A 12,728-nucleotide genomic window follows, 5' to 3' on the forward strand; every position below is an offset into this window, starting at 1 on the left:
TGTTTCACAATGTGAAAACAGACATTCGAAGCAACCGACACTGTGCTGGGGAGCCTTGTGAATGTGACCCGACATTGGATCCCAAGAAATGCTGCTACAACATTAACAAGGGCTTCCACAAACACATTACCCTCCCTTGACTGGCTTAGACAACAATGTCCCCTCATGTGAAGAAAGTCCATCCTCACAGCTCTACCACAGACCCATGGTTTTACTGGGTATTGGAGAGATCCACACCCCAGTCTCAGGGTGGAACTGGGGTTTCACGTCCACCCCCATGATGAAATGAATCTTCTTCTCTAGGGCCATGTCTTCACTAGCACATATGAATAAAACACCCTCCCCCTCCCAAGCAACATAAGTTTTGCCAGTATAAGTTACTTCTTTGAGTTGTTCAGGCAGAGTCTCAGGGCCGCAGGCACAGAAAGCAGAGTTAACAGCACAATTATTCTCCCACTCACTCTGCAGTGGCTCACCAGTGTGATTGGATGCCACAATCCCCTCCTTGATTATTTTTTTAGTGCAGATTTTATATACAGCCCGTTGATGGCCTTTCCCTGGACAGTTGAATGTGGTTGCATCAGAAATGGCCTTCCTTTGACCCTTCGCACGATTCTTTAACCTGCTTGGGGGCAGCAGGAAGACAAACGTCACAGCTTCTCTTCCAAACAATCTCTCCTTCGCCACCCCCCGCCCCCCATGGCTACAGTGTCCAGGATTTTACCAATCCAAATTAGCTCTCTGCAACTTACATGGACAATTTTAACTCTCACAATGTAACAAATTTGACCTGGAGTTGCTACTGCATGTTGTTTTTTAACCAGTGTGTCTACCCAATTTTTGCCCTCCTCGTCCAAATTGCTCCCTAGTTACAAGTCTGATGGAGGGCGGGGGGGGGGAGAGGGGAACTCATTCCAGTGGGCACGGTCCATTTGCACACTTCCCTTTAAGAGCTGAATTTTCCACTGCTGGGTTACAGTTTTCTCTCCTTTCCAGCTGTGCAGCCACTCTGTCCTCCCCTAATGGCAAAGAAAGGAATTGCAGGATGTAGGATGACTATTCATCAAGTCCCAGGGAGATTTTCTTGTGCCTTCTCTCTCCTTGCCTGAAGACAACTATTTCATTTGTCCACCACAATAAAGTGAGCAGCTGCAGGGCTTACTCCACTGGCCTCTGCATGGAGAGAGAGTTAAACCAGGCTGCTGGAACCAAAAGGGACACAGCAGGAACAAAGAGGAAGTTCAGAGGAGCAGGATTTCCTGTGATGAGTCACTGCTGTGCAGAGGACTGATACAAAATTTCCTGCATCCACTTGTGTTCCACTGTGAGCAAAGCCCGAGAGTCCAACCTGAGGGGAGTCTGTGCTAGCCAGTGGGGCTATTGGGATTTGCCTGCTGACTCGCATCCTCACCAGAGATGGATCCCAGGACATTCTTCTCCCTCATGCTCATCTTCATTGCCTGGGGTGAGTTGCATTATCCTTCCCTGCTGCTAACGCCCCGCCCAACCACACTGTTCTGTAGGCACCACCACTCCACAGAGATGGCTTCGTGGAATCAGTGGGGAACCCTGGTCCTGGTAGAGAGGTGTCTTCACCGCCGTGCCCCTCCTGCCGGCTCAGCACCCATTGCTTCCCCTTGCTGGATTTTGGCAAAGAGACCAAGGACTGGGAGGTCCATGGACTCTGAAAACCTCACTCACCCCCGGGCTTGAGAGGTGGAAGGTGAAGCAGAGGATGCCTGGCTCCCTGTCTTCTCCTCTTCCCCCCACCTCTCACCTTGACCTTGAAGCTTCCTTTGTCTCCCCATCCCACTTGTGCCCCTTTCCATGCACCTCAGCATGGAATGACATCCCTCTTCCTATGCACCCAGAGTTTCCCCTGTCCTCCAAAGTCATCCTAACTCCTCACTTTATGCTTGGGAGGAACTCCCTGTAAACAGCCACAAAACCGCCTCCTTGTCCTTCAAAATTCTCCCCTGCCATGACAGCTACAAAAACTTGACATCGGTCATGCTGCTGGCATGCCGAGACCCCTGCCCAAACTGTTGACTAATATGGTCACATTATTTGCTTGCACTCCTCCGTACGGCTACAACCAGCTCTTGGCCTGGGTTGTAAGCTTTTGGGGCAGGGCTGTCTGCTTGTTCTTTATACAGTGCCTAGCGCAACGGGGGTCTTGGTCCATGAAGAGCGCTCCGAGCCGCTCCCGTGATATAATTAATCATCATAATAATAGCACCAGTGGGATTAATCTGCCACAGAGCCAGGGCTGGGACAGGTTCAGCACCCACTTCTGGAGCAAAAGGGGGAAGCAGTGTGCCAACGGATTCAGGTCCCACTCTGCTTGCTGGGCAGCACAGCTCTTCACTGCCACAAGCTAGCTCTATATAATGTGGTTCATATTATTTTACTTTCCTTTCACTCTAAACTCTTCTCCATTCCCTTCTTCCTTGGGTCATGATGGATTCTTCGTCACTGGCCATGTCAAAATCAAGATTGGATGCTTCCCGAGAGATCTGTTGTAGGGATTATTTGGGGGCAGTTTTCTGGCCTGTATCATCCAGGCGGTAACACTAAATACCACCATGGTCTCTTCTGGCCTTGACTGCTATGAATCTTGTCTGTCACCACCTTTTATGTTTGTACCATGTCATTTTTAAGCATTTGTTGTAAAGCACCAAGCAAAATGTTGCTAATTCTAGCACCCATTAGAATCATTCTTCTCCCTGCATGAGAGTATTGATACTGCTATGGTGGTGCCACCAGATGGTGCTGTTACGCACAATCTTAGCATGTGAGCCAGAGTACAGTCTTGGCAGATATAGTCTTGTTAGTTTGGTAATGCAATTTATTTTTGGGGGCCAAGTGTTGCAAAGGGCAGGAGGGTTTGTTGCTCCTTGGGAACCTGGCACTGATGCATGGGCTGAGATCACTGACAGAGGGGCTTGAATGTGTGCTGTTTGTGACCACCTCTGTTCCAGGACTGGTGCATAAAATGTAAACGAACAAGGTGCACTAAGAAACTACTCAGACTCCATGTCACTGATTTCTCCTGCAATGAGCAATTGGTGTAATACTTACCTGCCTTTGGGACCAATGCATGAAACATGCTGCACTGATGTTTTATTTATTGCACTTGTGGTTCCCGATCTTCATACCAGGTGCCTGCTCTCAGGAGAACTGTCTCTGCGCCCGCGGCTTTTGTAACGAGGGCTGGGTGCAGTATCAAGACTCCTGCTATAAGGCTTCAATGGAACCGATGAAATGGCCTGATGCTGAGGCAAGTCTGAATGCAGGGATGTAGCGTGGCCTAGTGGAAAGAGCCCCAGCCTGAGACATAGGAGAGTTGGACTCTATTCCCAGCACTGGTTTGCTGGGTGACCTAGGGCAAGTCACTCTCCTGTCTGTGCCTCAGTTTCCCAATCAGTAAAATGTAAAGATACTGACTTTGTAAAGTGCTTTGAGATCTTGTAACAGTGCACGGCCTCTGGTCCTACCTCTCTCTGAGCACACAGAGCACTTGGAGATGCTCTGCTTGGGAACACCACTTGTAGTTGATTTACACCAGTGATCACCAACCCATCGATTGTGATCAACTGGTCGATCCTGGAGCCTCTGCCAGTTGATCGCAATCTGTGGGCTGCTAAAAGTCCCACAGTGCAGTGGGGCTTAGGCAGGCTGGCTGCCTGCCATGGCCCCACACTGCTCCCAGTAGCAGCTGGCTGCTGGCACGTCATGGTGGCCCCTGGGGGAGGGAGAGAAGGCAGCTCCGCATGCTGCCCCCACCGCCAGCACTGTCCTCACAGCTCCGTCCTCGCAAGAACCGGCCAATGGGAGCTGTGGGGGTGGCACTTGTGGTCACGGGCAGTGCACGGAGACTTGTTGCCCCCCAAGGGGTACAAAGAGATGTGCCAACAGCCAGCCACTTCCAGGAGTGGTGTCGGGCCATGGCAGGCAGGCAGCCTGCCTGAGCCTCGCTGCTCCACTTGCCGGGAGCTGCCTGTGGTAAGTGCCTCCTGGACAGAGCCTGTACCTTGTACCCCCTCCTGCACCCCAACCCCCTGCCCCAGGCCGGAGCCACTCCTGCACCCAAACTCCCTCCCAGAGCCAGCACCCCTCACCCCCTTCCACACCCCAATCCCCTGCACCAGCCCGGAGCCCCCTCGTGCATCCCAACTCCCTGCCCCAGGCTCAGCCTGGAGCCCCCTCCCACCCTCTGAACCCCACAGCACGTCCAGAGCCTGCACCCCTCCTGCACTGCACCCCAACCCCCTGCGCCAGCCCGGAGGGAGTGGGGAATGGAGTGAGCAGGATGGGGCCTCGGAGAAGGGGTGGGGCCTCAGGGAAAGGGTGGGATAAATCCTGGGTTAATCTTAAATTCAAAGAGTGATCTTGTGTGTAAAAAGGTTGGAGACCCCTGATTTACAGTGTTCCCTCCTCACCTTTTCAGCATAGTGCAGCACCTCATCTGCAATAGCACATAATCCTCAGCCCCGTAGAGCAAGGACTGGAGAGGGAGGAGCGTTCGCCCCCAGAGATCTCTCCTGGGACTAATGCTGAGGGTACATCTACACTGTGATTAAAACCCCACTGCACTGTGTCTCTGAGCCCAGGTCAGCTGCCTCGGGCTCGCAGGACAACAAATAGCTTTGTAACTGTCGGGGCTTGGGCTGGAGTCTGGGCTCTGAAACCTGAACGTCAACACTGCAATTTATAGCCCCGTAGCCCGAGCCCCAGGAGTCCAAGTCAGCTGAGCTGGGCCAGCCCCGGCCATGCTGCAGGTCTTTGATTGCAGTGCAGACACTCCCCCCTGGCACTTCCTTCCTGGGCCTCATTAGCCCTGTAGCTTTCTGCAGCCAACACCTGTCACGTAGTCACAGGTTCACCCCTCCGCTTTACTCTGGGGCTCTTTAATGGGTGCCCCAGTGGGCAGAGTGCTGGTCCAGCTGCTGTTGCCCAGTGCGCCGGCCCGGATCAGCTGATGAGAAGCACTTGAGAAGAGCTAGGGAGTGTTAACAGCTTGGCATATTTGCTGAGCAGGGAGGAAATGCTCCTAAGGGCACATTACTAAGGGTTGGATTCTGGTCAGCCACGGGTGGCGCTGTACATGGCTCCCTTGAGATCAGTGGCACAATCGGTGGCGTGGGCTCCTATGCAGCATCTGTTCCAAGGGCTCCACGGACGTCTCATTAAATCCTGAGCCCTGTGCGTGAATCTGCCCCTTGAGCAGCTGGTGTGACTCCTGCTAGGGGGAATCTTGGAATCCCTCCTCCACCACATGAACAAGTTGGGGGAATTTCCCAGCCTTCCAGATGGCATCTGTTCACCTACTCTAAATATTCCTTGGATGGCCATTATTCCCCACCCACCAAAATCTCTGTATCCATAAGCTTATATTCAGCTCAAGGGCATTTCTTAGAATCACAGAATATCAGGGTTGGAAGGGACCTGAGGAGGTCATCTAGTCCAACCCCCTGCTCAAAGCAGGACCAATTCCCAACTAAATCAACTTTGTGGGTCTGTCTGTCTGTAAGGTGATAACGCTTGAATGCCACATGCCATCTGTTCCAAAATGTCAGGGAACCTTCTAGCCGTCGATGGCCAGAGTTCTATTGATCTTGGGGAGGGGGTCAGAAAAAACAAAAATGGGGAAATGGAGGACACAGTCTGGTTTTTGCAGAGCAGGTAGCTACAACCACCTCTCTAATTGTTGGTGGAGGGCAGCCATTAACACCTTCTGGCACAACACAGCACCTGACCTGAGCTCTGCCTGTCCTCCCAACAGACTTTTCAAACGTTGACATTCTCAGGCTGTGTCTGCACCAGGGAGCGGCAGAAGCTCTGTAAAAAAAAGGGTGAGGGGGCATAGGTGCCTGAATCATGCTTCCCCCCCTGCCTTTTCCCCAGAGACCCTGCCTCTGTGCTGCCCCTTCCCCCACTAGGCCACGCCTCCACATCCCCTCTTCCCCCACTTCTAAAAGTGGGGTGGACGTGTCCCCTTGGCCCCCCCGCCATTCTAGCACATGCTATAATGGCACAATTGCAGCTGTGCCGCTCTAGCGTAGATACTTACTACAGCCACGGGAGGGGGGCTTTTGTCCCTGTAGCAAATGGCCTAGTCCCCTCCCTGTAGCGGAAACCAAGGTCTGAGAAGCTAAGAGACTTGCCCAGGGCCACCTGGTGAATCTGTGGCAGAACTGGGAATTCAGCCCATCTCTCTTGAGGGCTAGCCCCTGCCTCAACGACCAGACCACTCCCCTTCTCTCGGGCCCTGACCCACTGATGTCAATAGGCGTTTTTCCATTGATTTCGTAGCGTTTTGGGTCAGGCGCGCTGGTTGCAGCCTTGTGTGATTTGTCCTTGTGGTGCCTTTTCAGGTGGCATGTCAAAGCTATGGCAAGAATTCCCATCTGGCCTCCATCCACAGCACAGAGGAAAATGACTTCATCTTCCACCTGATGGGCAAGCCGCTGGATTACACTAAAGGACAGGCCTACTGGATCGGCGCACATGACACTTTCAAGGTAGCTCCTGCCTCACCCATCTGGCACAACCCACAATCAGAGCAACTGCAATTTCAGAGCAATCGCCGGGGCTGGAGGGTCAGACTGGCATTTCCACTTACTTATACCAGAGGGACATCGTGGGATTGAGGGCAGAATTTGGCTCCTTCTGTCTTACATTGTGGGCTTATTATTTCAACCTAAAGTAGAGCAAAGAGTGTTTGCCTGGATTAGGCCCCAGGAGTCCTCAGGTCTATTCCTGCCTCTGCTTCTGGGGTGAATTTAGGCAAGTCCCAGCTTCTCCTTGTGCCTCAGTTTCCCCATCTGTAAAATTAGGGTAACGCTACTGACCTGCTTTGTAAAGTGTTTTGAGCTCTACTAACGAAAAGTGCTAGAGAAGAGGTAGGTGTTACTGTTCCTGAGCTGCAAAGCATGCTGGGATACAGGGTGTAGAAAAGGCGCAGTGGAAACTACGCGGTTTTGTCACCTCCACACTCCAGCTGACATTCACTCTCTAAGAACCAGGCTCTGCCATCTGAGCTTGCGGGAGAGCTGGGGCTGGGCATGGCTGCTGCACGTGGGGAAGGTGCAGGGCCAGTGCAAGGATGTTTCGCGCCCTAGGGGAAACTTCCATCTTGTGCCCACCCACGCGCCTCCGCCCTGAGGCGCCTCCCTTGCAGAAGATCCCCACTCCCCACCCTCCGCCCTGAGGCACCCCCCCCACTCCAGCTCACCCCTGCTCCGCACACGAGCACCCCAAGCATGCAGTCACTGCTTCACTTCTCCCGCTTCCCAGGATTGCGGTGCCTAAGCTGATTGGCGCTGCAAGCCTGGGAGGCGGGAGAAGTGAAGCAGCCACGGCGTGCTCGGGGAGGAGGCAGAGCAGGGGTCAGCTGGGGCAGGAAGTTCCCCTGAGTGCTGCCCCCGCCAACTTGCTGCAGGGAGCCCTCCCTGCGCTCCCCTGCCTCGGCTCCCTCCTCCTAAATGCCAGTGGCAACTGGAGCGGCCGAAGATCCAGCCGCCGCGGTCACTGTCGAAGAAAATGGCGCCCCCTCCCGAAATCCCAGCGCCCTAGGCAACAGCCTAGGTCGCCTAAATGGTTGCACTGGCCCTGGGAAGATGTGTTGGGATCTGGTGGAGGCTGGTGCAATCCCAAAGTGGAGGTGACACTGGCACGCGAAGGTGAACGCGGTGTCAGCTTAGGGCTGCAAGTGAGGGTTATAACAGAGCTGATTCCAAGCCAGGGGGGCGCTGCTCACTCTGACAGACGGAAGGATGGCCCAGCGCTTAGGGAAGCGCAAGGTGACTTGGGAGTCCTGGGTTCAGTTCCTGGGTCTGCCACTGTGTCCCTGTCTGACCTTGGTACAGTCACTTAACCTACCCTGTGCTGAGTTCCCCTATCTGTAACATGGGGCGGACCCTTCCCCACTCCCCAGGGTGGTGTGAGGCTGACTCTGTCAGTTCTGGAGGGGGCTGCAGTGAGGAAGAAGCCTCCACCGCTGGGATATTAGGTGCTAGAGACAATGCTGATCCCTTACCGGCTATTGCTCCATCTCCTCTCCAAGCAGCGCTCCTGGCCCCCGCGTTCAGTCACTAACACTGTCACCCTTTCTCTAGGAGGGGACTTTCATGTGGACAGATGGTTCCAAATACAATTTCCGGACATTTCCTGCAGACCAGCCCAATGGCCTCCCAGGAGAGAACTACCTGGGCTCTTGGATCCTGCAAAACGGTGGGAGCTTTGTCCTGGGGGCAGATGCTTGATGGCTCGGTTTGGTCAGGGCTGGCTCATTATCTCGACCTCCTGACTCTCTCCAGAAGAACATCGCCCAGATTCAGTTCCTGCTGGTTGGCTGCACCGTCCGATCAAATCATTTTGCTGTCTGGTTTGGTCCCCTGGCCCTGCCCTAACAGCTCAGTTCACTGACTGACCTACCTCTGCCCCTGACTGTGGCTTATGCCAAATGCTTTGGAAGAAGACAACCCCTGCCTGCACCCCTCCAAAAACCGGCCAATCCAAACAAAAGCCCTCCCTAGTGTCTGGCCATTTCCTGGGGAGAGCCCTCCCCAGTACACCCCGATCAGTGCCAGAGGATGGAAAACTCAAGTGCATTGTGACCCAAGTTCAAAGTGAACTCCACAAACAGAACCGTGTGTGATCACCTCGGGCTGGGAGCAGCTCCGGCCTGCCCCATGTACCGTCAGGTACAGCAGAACTACATGGGTGCAAAGAGGAGACACGTGGGCGGGGGGGGGGGGGTAAAAGGAGGGTTGCCCCTCCATTTGCTGCTTGGCTTGTACTGAACTGAGCATGCTCAGAAACACTACTGAAGCCAGCTGCCCTCACTCCGTCCTCCCCCATTATTGGCAGGCATGGGTCATCAGTTACATCAATTTGCAATGGAGAAATTGATGACCCAAGATGCAAGATGGCAATGGACAAGGGCAATATTGTTCTCAGCCTTTCTTTTCATGCCTCATCTCAGTTCCCACTAGTGTTTTCCAGTATCTATCTATCTATCTAATCACCCCAGTCATGACCGAACAGATGTCCACACAGGTACAATGGTTACATTAGCTCTCACATGCAGATGACTTTCCTAGTCATGGAAGTGCCCGTTCCTGTCAGCGGGCGGTTTGTTCTTGGGCTGATTCCTTCTGACTCCGTCTCTTTCAGGCTTTGTAACCTGGAACGACTATGACGCCAGCTGGTCCTTTCCGTTCGTTTGCAAATACACCCTGCGGAACAGGTACCATCCAGCTTTGCTCCCACCAGGGCGGGCTATTCTCCAGATAGGTGAACTCTAGCAGTGGCTGAAGGTGTCCCGGTGACTGTTTGGGCACCCCTGGGACCCTGTTGTTGTTTATATTGCAGTTGTGCTCAGACTGGGCCAGCCACTGTACAAACACGTAGGAAGACACAATCTCTGTCCCAGTGAGCTCCACACACAGCGATGGCAGCGTCCTGCCTGCACACCGCCTGCTCGGGACGAGATGTCTCTGGGGAGCTTAGTCTCCAGGACTCCTCTGGCCTATGGGTGGGTGACTCCTTTGAGATGGGTACTTTGCTCCCAGGCTGAGATCCACCAGCTCAGGCAGGAGCCACTAAACGGCCTTCAGACAGGAGCATCTTTAGTTACTGCTGACCTGAAACTGGCCATACTGGCACTAGAGCCTTAGATGGGAAAGGCCTCGTATCCCCTTCCCTGACCCCCTAAACTTGCTGGGACCACTTCCCTGGGGCCACGTTGGAGCTAGTACCCCCTACAAGGCAAAGGTCCATGTCCCATTTCCCATCCCTTGAGCCAGCTAGTGCCCCACCCTCGGTCCAGATCAGAACTGGCCCCCCTAGAGAGAAAAGGTCCCATCCACATCTGGGCACCACAACCAACAGCTGTTTCTCTTCCTATTTTGCATGGGCAATGCCTGTTCCTACAGCTTCAGGGACCAATCCTGGTAACAGGACCTGGTGGAAGACGCGGCCTGTATCCTGCAGTGGAGGCTGCGTCACTTTCCTGTGCTGTAGCTTCACATCTGGAACCAATTACTGCTGTGTCCTTATCCCATCTTTTGTGTCCTGGGTAGGACTGGGCGAATAACAGGTTTGGGGGTTTGCTGAGAATTCTGAAAAATTAGGAGAGGAAATTAAAAAAAAAAAAATATTGTGCAAATGGAGAAGTGAGGGAAATCATTTTGCACCAAACAAAAATTTTGTTTTGATTGTGACCATATTAAAACTCTTGTTTGCTTGTTTGTTTTTAATCAAACTAAAGGCCATTTCAAAAGGGAAAGTAGTTTCAGACCAAACATGCCAAATGTTTCGATTTGTTCTGGGTTATTTTTGGTTTTTAGTTGTGACCGATACACTTTAGTGAAGCCAAAGCAATTCACCAAATGGTTCGGTTTCACCAAACCTGCATTTTTCACTGGAAAAGAGGCTGGTCTGAAAAGTGTCACCCGACTGTATTCCCCCTCGGTCCCCGCTGGCGGGCTCCTGCTGGGAGCCACTTTCCAATGGGACCCTGCAGCAGGCCGGAGGCTGGGGGAACAAAGGTCGCAGTCTGTTTGGACGCCAGAGCCACCCAGCTGAACACTGCGCGCTCACTGGCAAGGCATCACTCAGCTATTCTGCTCATGCAAATCTGCTTAGAGAACTCCCTGCTCTGATCCCTGCTTGTCTTTCTCCCTTCTGCTTTATACATGTACCTGGGCATTCCTACCAATGTTCTGGGCCAAAATAAAATAATCAATAAAAAAGCTACGCGGCAAGAGAACGAATGTAGTAGTCATTGTACAGCACCCGGCACAGTGGGGACCTGGCCATGCGTGGGGCCCCCAGGTGCTACCGTAATGCACCTAATAATGTGCAGCACCTGGCACAGTGGAAGGGGTAAGGGCAGCAACGTGTGGGGAAAGGTGTATAAAACCACTGCAGCTTTGCCAGGTGGAACATTCGCTTGCAGTGTCGCCTTGGGGATGAGTCAAGGTTCCAAATTTCCTCTTGACTCTCTGAGATTTCAAGGGACAGGGCGATTTCTACCCTGTCCCTCAGCTGAATTCCCCATCGCAAGTCACCAGCACGACCCTACGGGGCTCTGCTGAATCCCTGAAGTGGAATTGCTCTGGCAGGCGTTGGGCTGTGTCTGCTCTTGACTATAACCACAAAGGGCTGAAACCCAGAGCCCTTATCCAGCTGGTAACATTGGGGCGTTTCCCTGGCTAAGGGCTGTGTGAAATCTGCAGGCCCAACCCTACAGCCTCAAGTTACGAGGTGCCCCAAATGGAGACTCTGCTCCTGCAGGGAGGCAGTGTTTGCTCCACGGCAGAAAAATGGGGTTCATCCCCCTCAGCCTGCCTGGATCCCCGGATCCCACGTGGATCAGGCCATTGGAAGACTGTAGCTGACTTGATGCAGCGTATAAGTTCTGCCAAGGGGGGACAGTCCAGGTACCGATGGGCTCTCTGTCCTGGTGGAAAAAGGCAGCACATGACACACTCGAGTTAGAAACAAGACACAGATGTTTGCCAGGCTGGGTGAGTAACCCTGGCACAGCCTGCCAAGGGAAGGGGGCCTTCAAACCCAGCCGGGAGGCCTTGGGGGAAGACGCTTCATCCAGACAGTCGTTACTGGGCGCAGGGCAGGAGGAAATGGGTGAACTTTAAGGGCCTGTGATATACAGGAGTTCGGACTTGATGATCTAATGATCCCTTCAGGTCTTAAACTCCATGAGTCTCTGCAAGGCACTGCATGCTCAGGCTCGGCCAGGCAGGTCTGTGCTGGATCTTGGGCTCCTACGGCTCTGCTCCAGGCCCCTGAAAGCCAACAGAGGGACACCTCAACAGGCATCTGCCCTTGAGATGCCCTGCTGCAGGATTGGAGCACCTCAGGAAAGTCAATGCGGTCTCTGGAGCAGTCTCCAGGGAGCCGGTGGGGAGTGATTTTTGCCCAGAGTGGCACCTCCTGCTGGCTGTCTTGGGGATTAGCACCGCAAGTCAGTAGCCCCATTCCTGACGTGCCTTGCCTGCCATCACGTCTGCTCTCGGATCCATGTCACGCCAAGGACCGAGGTATCCTCTGAGTCACTATCTGTGCTCACCTGGGGGACTGGCAGTCAGGTGTCCAGTCTCTACCCCAGTGGCGAGTGGGGGGACTCAGACCCTGAACGTAAGGGTCTGAGTCCCCCAAGTGGGGCAAGTGAAAGATAAACTACCCATTGCAAAGAGCAGAGGGACACCTCGCATACCAGAGAGAAACATTTAGCGATGATATGCAGGGCCAGGCAGAAGTGTCTCCTGTTGAGGGAGGCAGAAAGAGAAAGGGATGAGCTACAGCTACAGCTTAGGCAGCTGCAGTGTAGGAGTCACCCAACCCCCTGAGGGATGCAGTCTTGAGTGGGACGGTGTGTGATGGGGTGTCTACCCCACACAGGTATAAAAGGGGCTAATCCTGCATGTGAGCAGTGGAGTTGGGTCCTCCAGTCAGCCTAGAGAGGCTGTGTTGGGTGCAGGCAATCAGGGAAGGGCTGCAGGGAGCAGCCAATCAGAGCCCAGCAGGCTCACATAAAAGAAGTCCCTGGACCAGAGCTGGTCAGTGGCTGCTGGGAGCTTGAGGAGTCAGCACTGTGTCTCTAGCAGGCAGAGAGCCCTGCAGTGCCATGGACAGAGCAGTGCTGGCAGGGACCGGGGGAGCGAGAGGGAACTCCCAGCTGGCTGCTAGGACCTTGG

At 53.7% G+C, this 12,728-nt stretch overlaps 1 protein-coding gene across 1 annotated transcript; it reads left to right on the forward strand.

Annotated features, from left to right (window-relative positions):
* Positions 1 to 1,263: 1,263 nt before the first annotated feature.
* On the forward strand, positions 1,264 to 10,777 carry LOC127052979 (snaclec 3-like). Its single transcript, XM_050957160.1, has 6 exons — positions 1,264 to 1,465; positions 3,162 to 3,280; positions 6,378 to 6,524; positions 8,121 to 8,235; positions 9,181 to 9,253; positions 9,942 to 10,777. Exons 1-6 carry the CDS (start codon positions 1,417 to 1,419, stop codon positions 9,961 to 9,963), a joined length of 525 nt encoding a protein of 174 aa, XP_050813117.1. The 5' UTR covers positions 1,264 to 1,416; the 3' UTR covers positions 9,964 to 10,777.
* The last annotated feature ends 1,951 nt before the right edge of the window (positions 10,778 to 12,728 follow it).

This window comes from Gopherus flavomarginatus, chromosome 5, assembly GCF_025201925.1.
Source record: "Gopherus flavomarginatus isolate rGopFla2 chromosome 5, rGopFla2.mat.asm, whole genome shotgun sequence".
Lineage (NCBI taxonomy): Eukaryota > Metazoa > Chordata > Testudines > Testudinidae > Gopherus > Gopherus flavomarginatus.